The following is an 18,089-nucleotide window of genomic DNA, read 5'->3' as shown; positions in this document are numbered from 1 at the left end:
GGCATTCATATATCATCCATATGTTAAATCAACTATGCTAAGTAGAATAACTAATCGGAGTAATGTAACAGTTCACACGGGCGACCTTTTTCTTCAAGAAACTTTGGGATTTTCTCCTGTAGAGCAAAATACCATGCCAATGTCTGACAGCGGCTCAGCCACCTTACTTCTGCTTGGTATATTACATCACCATGTTCACTAATGTGAACTAATCGCTCAGCGCGCAATCAGGCCAGACTTCACTGCCCAGATATGCTGAAGCAGTCGTGTTTAGTGGTCGGATGTTGATGAAAAGTCATCTTATTTTTCACATTAGGACGATGCCTATTAATGTATAAATCCTTTCTACAGTGTGTTAATATCAACGTAAAAAATTAATTTCTTATATGGCTTTTTTTTTGCATTTTTTTGACGTTTTTGAACTAATAGGTCATTTTTACATTTTTTTTTCGGATTTTTTTGGTCATTTTAAATATTTTGAAGAACTTTTAGATCATTTTGAATGCATTTTACTTCCTTCTTTACATGTAGACCTGTTAAATCTTTTTCTAAGCAAACAGATCAATAGTAGGCTCTACTAGTAATTACCTACTGAATAAGTGAATAACAGTGAAGTTTGAGTTTTATAGTTTGGAACAAACTCTAAAGTCCATGCCTCATTCCACTGAAGGCTTCACTTCACACAACGGAAGTAATATAAAATGCTTGACAACAGCTAAGTTTAAGTGAGGGCTTTGACCACTATTGTTCTTTTGTTGCTACGAGGATGTCTTTAGAATTTATGTTTGGAAGGGGGGAAATTTTTACCGTTTCCTGGACAATAGGACGTTGTGTCCCCAATATGGTTCGGAAGGGATGTACTGTAGTAGAAAATATTTTTAACACAAAGATTGCAAGAATGCATTCTACGCCCACAATTTGTTTTGTCATTTACACTCCCCCGATCTGGAAGGTCTGGTAACAAAAGTGAAGAGCTGAAGGAGGAGGAGACGGAGAATGAAGGCACTGACATGGACCACCCCTGATTGAAAGACATTGTAAAACCTAGTTAAAATCTATAGTTTTCCCTTAAAACTTTCATTTTGTTGCATGCTCTTTTCCTTTATCTTAGTCAAATTCCAGGAAGTTGTCTCCTCTCTTCGACATTTGCAGAGCAGTCATTGAAACAAGGTGACTAATTTTTAAGAAGTTGTAGTGCGAGTAGGCCTACGGCGAATAATACTTAAATGTCATTTTCTTTTAATTTTATGTCATTTTTCCATTATTTTAAGGGCATTTTATTGATAATTTTAAGTAGATTTTTAGGTAATCAACATCCGCCTCCTAGTCTAAAATAGCTAATAATTTAATAATTAGGCTATAAAATTGTCAGTCTTTATAAGAACAAAAAAATCCATGGGGGCCGGATGTGACCCGCGGGCCATAGTTTGGGCGTCTCCTACTTAAGAGAACACACAGCGAACTCAAGACAAGGGACGTGCCCGGCATCGGTACCCATGGTAGTATCACAGTCTACTATATACAGTCACGAAGCTTGAGTTTTGAGGGTGCTAGAAACAATAGACTGTGACGGTACTATTTTGCATTGCTTGTAATGAGGCGATATTAGCGATCCTAGTGGTGAGCAACTATCTAATATTTGCATATTTACTACGTATTGAGCTTCGCGACTGTATATACTAGACTGTGGTAGTATTCTCCACTGAAAATCGATCCCGAGTCCACTAGATTTATAGCTAGAAACATCGCTTAAGCCACAGATAGTTCATATCACATCAATGAAAGAAGTGCCAGTAAATTTCTCACTTAATAAGATGAGCAATACATGCCACTCTGTTCCGACTCCCACGTCGCCATGGTGACGACTCTTGTCTGCGTGGGGCGTGTGCATATTAGGTCATGAACCCTAGAACTCCGGTCTCGTGTGCTGCATGCACTTCATCTGCGTTAGTTTATGACCCTAGTTCGCTGTCCCGGCAGGGACGGGTGCGCTGTACCCTGCTCCCGGGTTCGACCACAGCCCGGGGCAGAGCTGTCTTTCATGAGTCGTGTTAAATTTATTTCCTACAGACGCAACACCGTACAGTCAGTTCCTCTGCAGGGAGTCGCCAGGTGGAGAATAAACGCGCTGCTTTCAATAAACCCCAATCTCATGTCCACTCTCATGCATATGGCTCCTCTCGTAGTCAATAATCATGCTTTTACGGAGATTGTCACACCCTCTTATTCTCATTAATTTACACTTACTCATTATCACTCACAGACACTTATTGATTCACTCACTTCCGTTCACTTCCTCATTGTTTCATTCACACTTTATTTGTCACACTCACACACACATTTTCTCATGTATGTGACTTCGCTCATAGTCACTGATTCACACATTCATAGTAATTATCACACCCTCTTCTCATTAATTTACACTTATTCATTATCACTCACACAGACACTTATTGATTCACTTACTTCCGTTTACTTACTCGTTCACTTCCTCATTGTTTCATTCACACTTTATTTGTCACACTCTCACACCCACTTTTTCATGTATGTGACTTCGCACATTCATAGTAATTATCACATCCTCTTGTCATTAATTTACACTCACTTATTATCACTCACACAGACACTTATTGACTCACTCACTTCCGTTCACTTACTCGCTCACTTCCATTCACTTACTCGCTCACTTCCATTCACTTACTCGCTCACTTCCTCATTGTTTCATTCACACTTTATTTGTCACACTCTCACACCCACTTTTTCATGTATGTGACTTCGCACATTCATAGTAATTATCACTTCCTCTTCTCATTAATTTACACTTACTCATCACTCACACACACACTTATTGATTCACTCACTTCCGTTCACTTACTCGTTCACGTTCTCATTGTTTCATTCACACTTTCTTTGTCACACTCTCACACCACTTTCTCATGTAGGCCTATATGGCTTCGCTCATAGTTAATAATTCACACATTCACAGTAATTATCACACCCGCTTCTCATTAATTTACACCTACTTATTATCACTTATTCACACATTTATTGATTCACTGTTACCCATTTACTTATTCGTTGACTTCCTTAATTTGACTCATTGTTTCATTTACACTCTCATACACTTTCTCTCTGACATAATCCTATACTTCCGAACCTATCGCTTTACTTGCGTCAAGTAAAATTTCCGTGTTTTCCATAATCGCTTGTGGATTATCTCGTAACATATTCACGGCCTCGTTTAGAATATATGAAGTAATTTTTTTTCTTGCTATGTATGTATGTATGTATGTATGTATGTATGTATGTATGTATGTATGTATTTATTCACACTGCAAATGGGTATATACCCGTTGGCAGTGATAATTAATTACACTCAATAATCACAATTAATAATAAAAACAATAATTAATAATAATAATAATAATAATAATAATAATAATAATAATAATAATAATAATAAGGAGCATCCTAAATTAAATGAAGCATGGTCACTTAAAATAACATTTAAAGTAAATCTAATTTGTATCTTAACCCTAAGTTCGAACTAAGACAGGTTGATACCTGCACAAGTATCTTTCGGCATTACACTTATTTCGCTGTCAACTCACTCACTGCACTGATTCTACCTGATTTCACTAACACTTCTAACCATTTCACTGTTCAAATACTTTGCACAGCCACTTCACTGACACCAACACACTTCACTTACACAATAGACTTTACTGACATTACACACTTCACTGATACAACACACTTCCTCACTGATAGAACACTTCAAATAACAAGATATCAATTACACCCTTCAAATAGTCTGTATAATATACTACCGTCTATTAGTAAAGTCCTTAAGCCTATTTTTAAATACATTTTTGGTTATTGGTAAAGCCTGTAGTAAGTCTGCAGGTAAAGCATTCCAGTCCCTGATAGCAGAAAAGAAAACTTTCCAGTGTCCGTCCTCTGTCTTCTTTCCCTAAATTTATATGAGTGGTCGTTCCTTGAAGAGTAATTTGACGGCTGCAACCTATTTTTTTTATTTCTCTCCAGGCAGGCTCACCTCTGTATGTTTTGAACATTGCGCATAATCGAATTCGCGTTCTCCGGTCCGTGAGTGTGTCCCATTTTAATGGTGAATTATTACGACAACACTTGAAAGCCCGTTTTTTAATCGTTTCCAGTGTCTTTATATGTCTTTATATTGCAACTGATATTCTAATCATTGAGCTAGGACTTGTCAATATCATATTTTTAAGGTAAAAGATATAATTATAAAAAATACTTAGATGTTAAAGCGTATATAAGTAAACTTAACAAAATAATTAATGATTGGTGTTCTTTGATTTACATTACTTTATTCTTTTCTTGGAGTATAGAGAATTTTTGAACTGAAGCAGTGATTAAATTGAATTGTAGAAGACTTACAAATAGACTACCATAAGAAATCCTGACTCACAGGTACTATGAGTCGCCTAAATTTATGCGGTGTATCAGACATCCAACCCTCTTAAACAACAGAAGCTACACAGAGTCAGAAGAACGATGTGGCTGTTGCGGAGAAATGCCTTAGTAAAAGCTCTTCGCAGTTCTCACAGAATGACAATCGTTAGTTGCCACCGCGTTCACATACAAGGTTACAAGGATTTATTATGGATCAAAGATTCATAGATCAAGGGTTCCCAGGATCAACAGCGTATATTGAGATGCAGAATGGATACCACGTAAGTATGGCGGAGTGAAGTATGCGTGTTCCGCTTATTAAATGCAGAGGATCTCTCTTTCTCCAGCCGCTGCCATATTTTACCATCTTCGGGGGGTTGTCTCTTATTCCACTCAGCCAGCGTCCATATCTCAACACGAACACAGCTTGTAGCAGGAAACTTATCTGCTTGTATCAAAGCAACATCGTCAGGCTTCAAAGAGACGCTTGGCTGCTTGTATCTAGGAAATTTAAGTGGAACACACCTTCCCTGCTACGACCCTTGCTTTATTATTATTATTATTATTATTATTATTATTATTATTATTATTATTATTATTCGTAGTTGTCGCTCCAAGAACAGGTCTTTCATTGCAAACTCAGCAATCTCCAATCTTTCCTACTTTCTGCCTTTCCCTTAGTCTCCGCATGTGATCCATATATCTTAATAATAATAATAATAATAATAATAATAATAATAATAATAATAATAATAATAGTAATAATAATAATAATTGCTTTATTTAACCTGGCAGAGTTAAGACCGTAAGGCCTTTTCTCTTACACTTAACCAGGATTAAAACTTGCTTACACAGTTGAACATAAAACTGGATCGGAATTAAGTAATTACATACTGATACAATTTAGGTACATAATGAGATCAAAAGAGGTAGTTACATAAAATTTACCTCATAAAATAAAAATAAACGTAGTGAAATACATATTAATGTTGTTAGAATCAAATACAAATCACATAAAAACAAAAGCCGATAATTCAATAAAAAAAATGTACACAGTAAAAATAAATATGAACACATTAGTATACATATTAGTATTACATTACAATTAAGTAGGATTTACATAATTAAACCAGAAACCGACAATTGAATAAAATTTACACAAAAATAGATTAATAATAAAAAACAACAACACTGTGGGATACATATTGGCGTTAAGTGATAAATAAACACGATTTAGATAATAAGAATAAGAAACAAAAAAAATAAATAAATACAGTGGAACACATTCCATTAAATATTTGCAACGCGTTAGGTCTGGCAACTCATCATAATGTCGTCCATCATTTGATATCTTTTTCTGCCCCGAACATTTTTCCGGTTCATCAGTCATCTCAGTGCATATTTCAGTAAACAGTTTCTTCTCAGCCAGTGACCAGCTAATTCCTTTTTCTCTTCCTGATCAGTTTCAACATTATTATTTCTTCACCCACTCTTTTCAGCACAGCTTCTTCCCTCATTCTGTCTGTCCATTTCACACGCTCCATTCTTCTCCATACGCTTATTTCAAAGCTTCTCTTTACTTCGTCATAATGTCCATGTTTCTGCTCCATACAATGCCACACTCCACACAAAGCACTTAACTAGTCTCTTCCTTAGTTATTTTTTCAGAGGTCCGCAGAAGATATTTTTGTATTAAAAGCTTCCTTTGCTATTTTTGACTTCCTGGCAGCAGCTCATATTACTGTTTATAGTACACCTCAAGTATTTTGAAGCCGTCCACTTGTTCTACAGCCTCATGTAGAATTCGCAAGTTTACCTCCTTTATTTTTCTTCCTATGACCATGGTCTTCGTCTTGTTTGCATTTGCATTCATCCCATACTGCTCACAGCTGTCATTTAGCTCCAGTAGCGTATCCCTTATTACCATCTCTTCTGCTAACAACGCCATATCTTCAACAAATCTTATGCACTTTATTCTTCTTCCTCCCATTATTATTATTATTATTATTATTATTATTATTATTATTATTATTATTATTAGTAGTAGTAGTAGTAGTAGTAGTAGTGTTAAGGGTATTTGAGAATAAGGTGCTTAGGAAAATATTTGGGGCTAAGCGGGATGAAGTTACAGGAGAATGGAGAAAGTTACACAACACAGAACTGCACGCATTGTATTCTTCACCTGACATAATTAGGAACTTGAAATCCAGACGTTTGAGATGGGCAGGGCATGTAGCACGTATGGGCGAATCCAGAAATGCATATAGAGTGTTAGTTGGGAGACCGGAGGGAAAAAGACCTTTAGGGAGGCCGAGACGTAGATGGGAGGATAATATTAAAATGGATTTGAGGGAGGTGGGGTATGATGATAGAGACTGGCTTAATCTTGCACAGGATAGGGACCGATGGCGGGCTTATGTGAGGGCGGCAATGAACCTTCGGGTTCCTTAAAAGCCATTTGTAAGTAAGTAAGTAAGTAAGTAAGTAGTAGTAGTAGTAGTAAATAGTAGTAGTAGCACGTAATGGCATCATGCCGTCAAAATGCTTTCAATTTAAAACATAGCACTTATTGTATTTCTTATATCCAGATTTTAATATAAACTTAGAAAATTGTCAGTGCAATACAAGATTTGTGAGGAATATAATTTTTAGACAATCAATATAGCCTATACTGATTTTTAATAGACATGTTATTATGAAGTAATCTTTAAAAGAGAATATATTATATTGCAATGAAAAGGAAATCGGTATGTGCAGTTATCTTACCTTTGATGATTTCACTATCTGATCTGGGGAACAAAATTCCACCTGGACAAAAAAATGACTTATACCCCTTTACCCGAACACCACAGATATATTGCAATGAAAAGGAAATTGGTATGTGCAGTTATCTTACCTTTGATGATTTCACTATCTGATCTGGGGAACAAAATTCCACCTGGACAAAAAAATGACTTATACCCCTTTACCCGAACACCACAGATATATTGCAATGAAAAGGAAATCGGTATGTGCAGTTATCTTACCTTTGATGATTTCACTATCTGATCTGGGGAACAAAATTCTACCTGGACAAAAAAATGACTTATACCCCTTTACCCGAACACCACAAATATATTGCAATGAAAAGGAAATCGGTGTGTGCAGTTATCTTACCTTTGATGATTTCACTATCTGATATTTCCGAAACGTTCTTTGTATACAATGTTCAAAGTGATTATTGCCCGATTTTGCCATGTTTCGGTTCGTTTATGATTTCCATTTTAAGACTATGCAGTGGCGTAACTCTACTGAAGGCGACATAGAGCATGCCGTGGCGAAATACAGAATTTGGGAGATAAATTTCAGTTTCCAGTTTTTTTTCAAATTCGTTCTTTTGATTTTGAAATTATAGCATAGATAGCCCAACCGGGAAATTGACGTCGTGTTAAATTAAATGTCATATGGAGGTTATTTGGGATAAGGTCAATTTTAGGAATAAGATTGTTTCTCTCCTTGCTTCTTCTTTGATAACTAAAACTATAGTAGGTCATGCTGCCCCTTCCTCTCCTTTTGTTGGACCTTAAGCCACTCACAATAACGTTTCCATTTTCTGATTTTTTGCCACTAATCTCACGTATGTCAGCCCTTGCTCTTCCCGATCTTGCTCTAAAGGCTGGTTCACAATAAACCGGAAACGAGAATTGGAACGAAAACGAAAACGGTAAAATTGTTAAAATGTCTACATTTAAATGTCAGCATTCACAATTAACGAAAAGCTTCCCGGAGCCCGAGATCGGGAACGGAGAGTTGGGCACGTTTCAACTTTGGCGTTCACGTTTCCGATAACAGCCCACTAGATTCAGTCTATTGCCATCTAAAAGCTATTTTGTCGTCGTATATTTTGTAGCAAGAAGACCGTGACATAACCTATGCATTATTTTGTTCTGTGCTGTGCATCATGGCTCAAGTTTTATTTGATGAGATTCTAATATTGAAATCCTCACGTTTACGATAAGCGGCGCGCCTTGTATAAAGATGAGAAAATGAAGGAGAATACATGGCTTTCAATAGCTGCATCTTTGAACACCAATCGGAAGCGAATCATATTTTATTACTGTATTGGTTGTATTACACACTACATAATTCAATAACTACTGTTGTGTTCATTTTTGTTCTATTACAAATGTTTCTTCTCTAATTATTTTACGGTATGGTAGACGTAAAATAGGTTGTGATAATAAAGATGCATGGGCACATTTATAGTACCGTACCTAATGAAATGTTTCAGTTGAAATTTCGAAGTTGGTTAACCTGTGTTTATGTAGGCTGCCTTGTACTCATGAGAGAACGCCGTTGGTCATTTATACACAAATAACATCAGAATGCCTAATATCGACTTCACATATCGTTACTGACATACATATCGATATGCATAGTCGTCTACGTTCTCGGTTTATTGTGAATCAAAATTTTTCATATTCACGTCCTCTGCTTCTCGTTTTCATCCTGGTTCTCGTTCCCGGTTTATTGTGAACCAGCCTTAAGTCGTCGTGGTCTCCCGTCAGACTATGGTGTTCTAGACATGCCGGTACTCGAAATGAAACAACACACAAAAATAGGAATTCGAACTGTAAGTCAAATTGTTAAGGATATATCGATTCTTATAAACTATTGTACACTTCAATTGAAACAGCTAGCCATAACTGTATAAACAAAATATATTCATCGACGAAAAACTATTTTTTTATATAATTTTTGCACCTCATAGAGTTTTTCCGCAAATTTCCTAGAAAAATTGCACCAGCAATAGGCCTATGCATTCAGTATTGAACATTTTGATGCAATTATATTCAGCAATTTTTTTTAAGAACTAAGCGAATTCTTTACATGATTAATTTTTTTCTTGCATAAGTGGAAGATAAAATACAGAAATGAATGAAATGTGTTGCATGACTATGGTGGAAGGTAATTTGGCTGGGCTGTTCTTGAGGAGAAAGACCTATAATGTAAAATACATTGTCAGAAAGGAATTACTAAAATGGATATACTAAGAGTGACGCCAAACTTTTTCTTCATGCCTGTACTTTTTTTTTTGGCTTGAAGTTTGAATTTTATTTTATGCAGTAACCTTTTTCGAAGAATTCTATGTTGAATTCAGTAAGAGCTCACTCTTGTTGATTGTAGTATATATTACAACATAAATAATGTGGCTACAAGCGACAGAGATGTTCGTCTCGCCTCGACTCAAGACTGAAAGTTTCCTAGCGTAGTCATCTGTTTTGATTTCCTCTTGTTAGTCTTTCATTTACGAGTCCTTCGTGTTTGCGCTCGCTCACTCGTCCAGCTCTCTGACTTTGTTTTCCCTTCAATTATCGCCTCCTTGCGGTCAGTTTCCTACAGCTTCTCCCTTTCAGCCATTTGTCTGTTTACGCTTTGATGTTTTTTTTTTTTTTTTACTTCTTTCTTCTACCCTCCCTCGCAGCTTCCAGCCGCACCTTTAAAAATGCTTTTGTGTTCAAAGCCACACTTCGTGAGTTGGGGTGTCGTGTTTTACTCCAACGTGTTCACTCATCTTTGTCCCTTTAGCGATGCTCCGACAGTTCTTCTTGGAGCAAGTTCACCCAGCTGGTCAGTCATTTATTTAGTCACTCAGTAAATCAGTCATTCCACCAGTCTCTTTGTCATTCGGTAATAAAATTGGTATACCTTATTTTATTTCAAGGAGTGCAGTTCGGTGGCTCCTTTGAACACCCATTTACAGATTTATGACTTTCTACACAACAGCTCTGACAATTCCATCCTGTCCCCTCGTCCAAACATTGCACAGTTGTCACAATCCTGATGACCTTCGAAATTATGCAGTGAAACTGACGGGATTCTTGGAATTCGGAAAAGATGCGGCAACTCTGCCTCCACGTGGATTTGACGGGCACCTGTCAATTCTTCTGAACGAGGGTTGTGATTGGTTACTAACAAGAGAAGACAAGATTTCCGTCATAGTAAGGAAGACAATTATTTATGACAACCAATTAGTAGGGGGCAGTAGAAGGTCTGTCGGCAAATTCCTTTCTATGAAACTGCACTCCATGAAAAAAAAATAGAGTATTGGGCCGAGTGTATTATTTGACAGTGCACTGAATTACTAATTGTATTTAAGTATTGTAATTAGTAGAGTGTAATCAGTAATGCTGAGAAATACATTATGCGAATGCATACTTGTATCGAAGATGCATATCTTAATAACACTTAATCATTACCTGTTTCATGTGTAATTTAGATTATTGACGCATTGTTGTTCGTGAATATACATATGAGGCGTTCAGAGCTAAAGTGGATCAAGTCACATATTTTCGTAAATTGAGTTTAATTTATTTTCTGATTATCTGAAGTTGGATCTTTTCCGAGCAGTAATGGATCAAGTCTTAATTCCAAGCATTCGTCACTTTAGGCTCAGATCATTTGTTCACGATCTTCTGAGCCATAGTGGATCAAGTCACCAAAGTGTTGCATCAATTAACATCACAGTTGTTTATATTTTATAAATCTGGAATTTGAGAATGGAGTAATAAAATTATTGCGGCCTGGTAAGTCAGTTGGTAGAGCAGCTGGCTACCGACTGGAAGATCCGGGGTTCGATCCCAGATGGTGACAGAATTTTTTCTCGTTGCCAAACTTTCAGAACAGCCCCCGACGTTCACTCAGCCTCCTATAAAATTGAGTACCGGGTCTTTCCCGTGGGTAAAAGGCGGTCAGAGCGTGGTGCCGACCACACCACCTCATTCTAGTGCCGAGGTCGTGGTAAGCATGGAGCTCTGCCTCCATGCCCCCCAAGTGCCTTCATGGCATGTTACGGGGATACCTTTACCATTTTTTTTAGCTAGTGAAGTTAGATAATCTGCTAGAGCAAGTTAACTTTAAGTCCTATTATCTCAAAACAACGTCTCATGGACTTGATCCACTTTAGCTCTGAACGCCTCATATGTGCATATTTTCGACGTTTATGCATATATCGAAGTTAATAGCGTAGGCCTATATAATGAATTTTTGTTTAGCGAAAACATGTTTCCTATTTTCCTGAATTTTAGTAAAACATGTTTTGCTAATTAACTCTATAAAATTACATTTAAAACTGTAAAATAAATTGAAGATGTAGTAATTTTAACAATATGTGGACAAAGTCACATAATAGAATAAATATTAAGTCTAATTATTGGGGTGTAATATCTCATGCGCGACTTCATATGGGTTAAATATGAAAACATTTCATATAAAAACGAACTGAATGAAATTATTTTATTTCTTTATATTATGATTGTTAAAATATCACGTTCAACAGGACCTCGTAAAACGTGTGACTGCCGTTGGCTCCTTGCTTCCTGTCGGCGACACTGACTGGCTAAGGAAAAATAGAGACTACTGAGGGCTTGCGCGCACTCGTAATCGATACCTCACACACGTTAATGTGGCGAAGTGTACGGCTGGGCTTCATTACAAGAGCTATATCAGAGGCTGTGAGTGAATAAAGATACAGTAATCAGATTTCTTTATTGTAAATAAAAAAAATATATAAACATTTTGTTGTTATTTGGAAGTGTGAGCGACGCTGACAGCAGTTACATGTACACCTCGCCTCTGTTACATGCCATAATATGGAAATTTGAATCCATAGACCATGGGTACCGTTATTTAAATGGGTTGGGGGAAAACCCCGGAAAACGCCCTTTGAATCCGGACCCTCTCGTTTCACGATCAGACATCCTAACAGTTACTCCACAGCGGTGAACAGGCGTATCGTTTATAATGAATTATGAGAGTATTTTTGTGTGCAGTGCAGACAGTTGGGCCTATTATGCCTCACTGCTTTAGACCGCCAATACGTCGTCTTATCGAAGAAGAAGAAGAAGAAGAAGAAGAAGAAGAAGAAGAAGAAGAAGAAGAAGAAGAAGTTCAGAAACCGAAAGTTCATCATGTCCTTTCGTATATTGTTAAAGGTTTCATATATGCATGTTTTTATTTTAAATCATAGCTACGGTTATTTAATTCTGGTAGTTTGGTAGAGAAGGCCTGATGGCCTTAACTCCACTAGATTAAATACATAAATGGATATAGATAACAATATAGACCTATGAGCCTATCATATGAAATGGATTGTAAGAATCTGTTGTCTCCAGTGCTGACAATTTATTATTAGGCGTCACTGCTTTAGACCGCCAAAAAATCGACCTGAAGAGGAAGAAGAAGGAGAAGAAGCAATTCATCTTCCTTTGGTGTATTTCAGCGGTTTCATATATGCATATCTTCTGAATAGTAATAACTACTGAAGCTTTCCTGGCGACGTGATAACTCAAAATTTTCTCGGGCTTCCAGCCAGGTCATAAGTTGGTGATCCACCGACGTTTCGAGGGTGTTCATCTTCCTCGTCTTCAGGGTTAAATGATAACTAAGGGAATTGAATTTGAATTGAATTAAAAAGGAGAATTGGGAGGACAAATTTAAAAGGTACGTAAAACGCGTCCTTGCAAGGGTTTCGGGGCTGTAAGAAACTAAATATGTGAGCTCCAAGCCTGTTGGCCACTTGTCTCACTCCGGGTTACGCTGCTTCACTGAAGGAGCTCTAGAAAATTTTGAAGGGGAAAAACCGAAAATGGACGTAACCTCTTAGGTACCACATACGCGAGGGGACGGAAATGTGATCAAAGTGATCACGGGACAGGACGAGGAAGAAATGGCTGGTGTAAATCTGCACATTCAAAGGAACTGTGTTATTTCGCAGTGCAGGAGGAGTTCTGAATAGTAGTTGAATTAAATAAGTTAATAGGTAATGCGTTTCGCAACATGATGAAATTGGGCTGTAAAATGCGTAAGATGTATTAAAAAATATATGTAATTCTATGGATGCCAATTTTTCGTGATTATCTTATTTAAAATGTGGTTTCTGTAGATACACAATTTTCACTTTTCCACTTAGAACTGTATCGGCGTATAAAGTGAGCATATTCCAACATATTCTATTCCTTTGTGTGTTGGAGGTTGTCTGAACCTTCCGTCTGCAGGGAACTCGTTCGACTGCCATCGTGACGCGCGATCTTTCCAGCGTGGATTTAATTAAACGAACATCGCAATTACGGCTGCCTGGTTACAGAATAACATGTGAATATCACTTTCGTTATTCATTAGGAGGTGACGGAAATTCCGGTTTTTTTAGTGTCCAATAAAATTAAAAGGAGAAAGAGAGAGAAACGATTGGCATGAATAATCCAGTGGCGGTGGTCTTGTTCCTCAGCCCGTCACTAGCTTTTCTGTAAAAAACGAAAACTGCCATTTTTGTGGGACTGGCACTTCGAATTCATCTTCTATTCCCGTGCTGGCGGACACGTTGTACTGATGTAATGAGCGTCTGATCGATATTATTTTAGGCTTATATAGATCCGCAGTTGTGCTGTCTAGGCCTACATGTTACTTCGGTCGAAAAGGGGGAAAAAGAAAATGAATACGGAGAAACTGTAAAGGAGGAAAATATAATGAAGGAAGAAAAATAAAGTCAGTGAATGAAGGAGAGAGAAATAAATAATGAATTAGCTAGTTAAGAAGTGAAGAGAGGACAGAAAGAAACTAAAGGTAGGAAAGTAAGAGAAAGAGGAAAATATGCAAGAATGAGAGAGGCACAGAGAGGAAGATATTAACTAGAGATCAACAACGATCGAGAAAGCAAGACTAACAGCGCCCGCAAAGTCGAAAACCAGCACGACAATATTCTATACATCGCGTCGTTGACGTAAAGACTGCTTGTGAGTGTTTCGAGACGCCGAGATTGATCACTCCCGAAGTCCCCAACGTCAAGCAGCCTTGAATCACCACAGTTGTTTATATCTGACAACTTTTATCTACTTTGGCAACTGTTATAAACAATCAAGTAGCCTATTTGAAACATCATCTCTACCTTTCAGTGTATAATAATCCGTTCCCCAGTCTTTATTTAATTACTAGGCCCTTATTAAAAGGCTAGGAATTTTCTTTTAATATGTTTGAGATCAAGTGTGCAATCTCAAATAAAAAGATGTTAACGTTATGTTTTACGTTTCTTAGAAATGCAAATTTATTTGAGAATTGTTTTTATTTATTTATTTTATTTTTATTTTATTGGGTTATTTTACGACGCTGTGTCAACATCTAGGTTATTTAGCGTCTGAATGAAATGAAAGTGATAATGCCGGTGAAATGAGTCCGGGTCCAGCACCGAAAGTTACCCAGCATTTGCTCGTATTGGGTTGAGGGAAAACCCCGGAAAAACCTCAACCAGGTAACTTGCCCCGACCGGGATTCGAACCCGGGCCACCTGGTTTCGCGGCCAGACGTTCTGACCGTTAATCCACAGGTGTGGACTTGTTTTTTTTTTATATATACATTACCTTAGGTATTACCATATAATAGAACCAGAACATTCTGATAACTAAGATACTGTTCTATTTTGTATTTTTGTCTCATTTAAACATTTATAATGTTATTTATTTCAATGATGTATGTTATTCAAAGTTACGAAATCTTTCCACGCCGACCAAATGCTATTTCGAGAATGATGAGCTGGACTCGAAGCGCACTCTTTTATTTTATTGCTGAAACTCATGTTTACAATATCATGCCCTTTCAACTACATTCCTTAATGAATAATATATATATTTTTTTATTTTGTGTTAGAAGAAAATACTGATATTTGACCATTTTTAAAATGAATTTATTTTTTATCAGACAGTCTATGAAAGGTAGAGGGACGATCTTGCATCATATTGTAGATATGAAAAATTTCATCACAGAATGTTGGGTAGTTTTTGAGTATGTGGCAAACGCTTTATCACTGCACAGTGAAATTAATTTTGGGAAAAAGTATAGGCTATGAATAATTTTTTAAATCGTAAAAATATATTTTTTTTCATATAGCAGAAGAACAGTATTTTAAACTTACCAATTTTCATTGTTGTACAAGATACAGTAATGGAGGAAAAAATGTTGAATATTTCCTAACTTTTACTGCTCTAAGCTGTACCTAACCCCTTAAACAAAACAATGAAGATGGATCTGCTAACATAATAAGTATAGTTTGCACATTCCATGTTGTAGAAGAATTATAACCTGGGCCATGAATGAACAAATGAAGGCCTTCAACGAAATCATTGCGGGTGGCATCGACGCAACTCCCATAAGGAGCAATATTGTAATTTTTGTTACAGTTTTTCTAGAACGGTACGCAGAAAATTTTTACACGTTAAAAGAAAATAAATAAGCTCAGAGGAAAAAAAGAAAGATGGTGGTATAAAATTAATGAATAAATATTACCATTATCTACATTTTTATCTGTACATTTCCTTCTGTTGGCACTCCGGTCAAATGTGACCCCGCTATCCTTTTCTTGGTTTTCGATTAAGATTAACTTGCACATTATATGGTGAAGTCCACATCTGTGGAGTAACGGCTAGCGCGTCTGGCCGCGAAACCAGGTGGCCCGGGTTCGATTCCCGGTCGGGCCAAGTTACCTGGTTGAGGTTTTTTTCCGGGGTTTTCCCTCAACCCAATATGAGCAAATGCTGGGTAACTTTCGGTGCTGGACCCCGGACTCATTTCATCGGCATTATCACCTTCATCTCATTCAGACGCTAAATAACCTAAACTGTTGATAAAGCGTCGTAAAATAACCTTGATCTCCTCCTATATGGTGAAGTCGGCCTCGGTAGCGTAGTTGGTATAGCGCTGGCCTTCTGTACTCGAGGTTGCGGGTTCGATCCCGGCCCAGGTTGATGGCATTTAAGTGTGCTTAAATGCGACAGGCTCATGTCAGTAGATTCACTGATTTGTAAAAGAACTCCTGCGGGACAAAATTCCGACACACCGGTGACGCTGATATAACCTCGGCAGTTGCGAGCGTCGTTGAATAAACAATGTTTATTTATTTATTTATACAGTGAAGTTCTCGCAATTGGTGACATAAGTTTTCCATTTTTTTCTTCCATTTGAATATTTCCTTATTGTTCGCATGATGTTTTGCAATTGAAATCAATAAATGAATCCTAGTGTACATTAATTATTAATCATGTTTGATGACACACAGGTGGCACCGTGTATACAGGGATCTTATCGTGTGGGAATCCGTCGGAATTTACATAACGCTACTTTTATTTATTTATTTATTTATTTACTTTTTAGTAGGTTATTTTACGACGCTTTGTCAACATCTTAGGCAATTTAGCGTCTGAATGAGATGAAGGTGATAATGCCGGTGAAATGAGTCCGGGATCCAACACCGAAAGTTGTCCAGCATTTGCTCATATTGGGTTGAGAGAAAACCTCGGAAAAAACCTCAACCAGGTAACTTCCCCCGACCAGGAATCGAACCCGGCCCACCTGGTTACCCGGCTAGACGTGCTAATCGTTACTCCACAGGTGTGGACTAACGCTACTTGGTACAGCATCTTAAAACACGATATGAATCCCTGAGTGACCCCTCTTCATCTCCTACCAACAATGCATGAAACATGAGAATAAAAGCCAGTGAGCGCGCAGGTAATTTTAATAGAATTTAGCGTAATTCGTCGCTGTCAAGTTAGCCACTCTGCGTTGTTGTGCCAGGCTCAGCTGTTCGAGGCGGGCAGGCCGTCTGCCGTCTGCCGTCTGCCTGGCTGGCTGTTGCCGTAGTAACACCGAGACTTGCGGACAAGTGAGAGTCGTCGTCCGTGTCTCAACACTCTTTCTTGTTTCGTAACGTTTTTACGTGTCGCTGTTCCTCGAAGAATGTGGTTAAATGTTCATTATTCCAGCACTGCCTTGATGTACAGCGGCCTCCGAGCTCGTTCGTAAAAATAGTCCACACGTCACCTTGAGAGAACATGTGTTCCTTGTTTATGATACTCCGCTCATTGCCAGCCATACAACGTGACTGATACATTCGTACGTCGCCAATCTTCTCCAGTGATATGTGTCTCAACGTGTGATCAGTGACTAACAGTAGTAAACCACGTGTTAATTTAATCGTAGTTGGTGTGTTTATTTAATTTTGGTTCCATCGAAGTGGCATGGAAGGACTCCGACTGGCTATTCAGTAAGTCTATATTGTTTTGTTATAATATTGTGTAGTGTAAGCTTTTGGGTATCTTCATCGTGTTCCCATTATTGTTGTTCAAATCCATATTACAGACAGTCCCTGACTTACGTAGGTGTATCGTTCCGCAGAATGCTACTTAAGGTCAAGACCTACGTATGTCGGATTACAGCTACCTACAGTAGCACCACACTTATTAACAAAGTAAGTCACCTTAAAGAGTACGGTATTCAGTACTGTAATATCTAATGTTCTGTCGTACAGTACAGTACTGTAATGTAAGATAATAGGGTAGCTCAGTTGGTAGAGCAGCTGGCTGCGGACTGGAAGGTCCGGGGTTCGATCCCAGGTGGGATTTTTTTCTCGTTGCCAAACTTTCAGAACGGCTCCGAGGTTCACTCAGCCTCCTATAAAATTGAGTACCGGGTCTTTCCCGGGGGTAAAAGGCGGCCAGAGCGTGGTGCCGACCACACCACCTCATTCTAGTGCCGAGGTCATGGAAAGCTTGGGGCTCTACCTCCATGCCCCCAAGTGCCTTCATGGCATGTTACGGGGATACCTTTACCTTTTAATAATAATGATA

General features: G+C 37.9%; 1 protein-coding gene across 3 annotated transcripts in view; it reads left to right on the top strand.

The window, feature by feature from the left end:
* LOC138701068 (tripartite motif-containing protein 3-like) overlaps window positions 1-18,089 on the top strand; it is a 236,645-nt gene that overhangs the window by 44,973 nt on the left and 173,583 nt on the right. Inside the window, exon 1 of one of the 3 annotated variants that reach the window (XM_069827620.1) lies at window positions 17,335-17,506. The exons of the other annotated variants lie outside the window; for them this stretch is intronic. Within the exon in view, the coding sequence (XP_069683721.1) occupies window positions 17,481-17,506 (26 nt within the window). The 5' untranslated portion in view covers window positions 17,335-17,480. Of the gene's footprint in view, window positions 1-17,334; window positions 17,507-18,089 lie in introns of those variants that run through there. 3 annotated transcript variants of the gene reach the window in all.

The sequence above is a fragment of the Periplaneta americana genome, chromosome 6, assembly GCF_040183065.1.
Source record: "Periplaneta americana isolate PAMFEO1 chromosome 6, P.americana_PAMFEO1_priV1, whole genome shotgun sequence".
Taxonomy (NCBI): domain Eukaryota; kingdom Metazoa; phylum Arthropoda; class Insecta; order Blattodea; family Blattidae; genus Periplaneta; species Periplaneta americana.
Note: the sequence above shows the minus strand (reverse complement) of the source record. Positions and strands in the feature narration are given on the sequence as shown.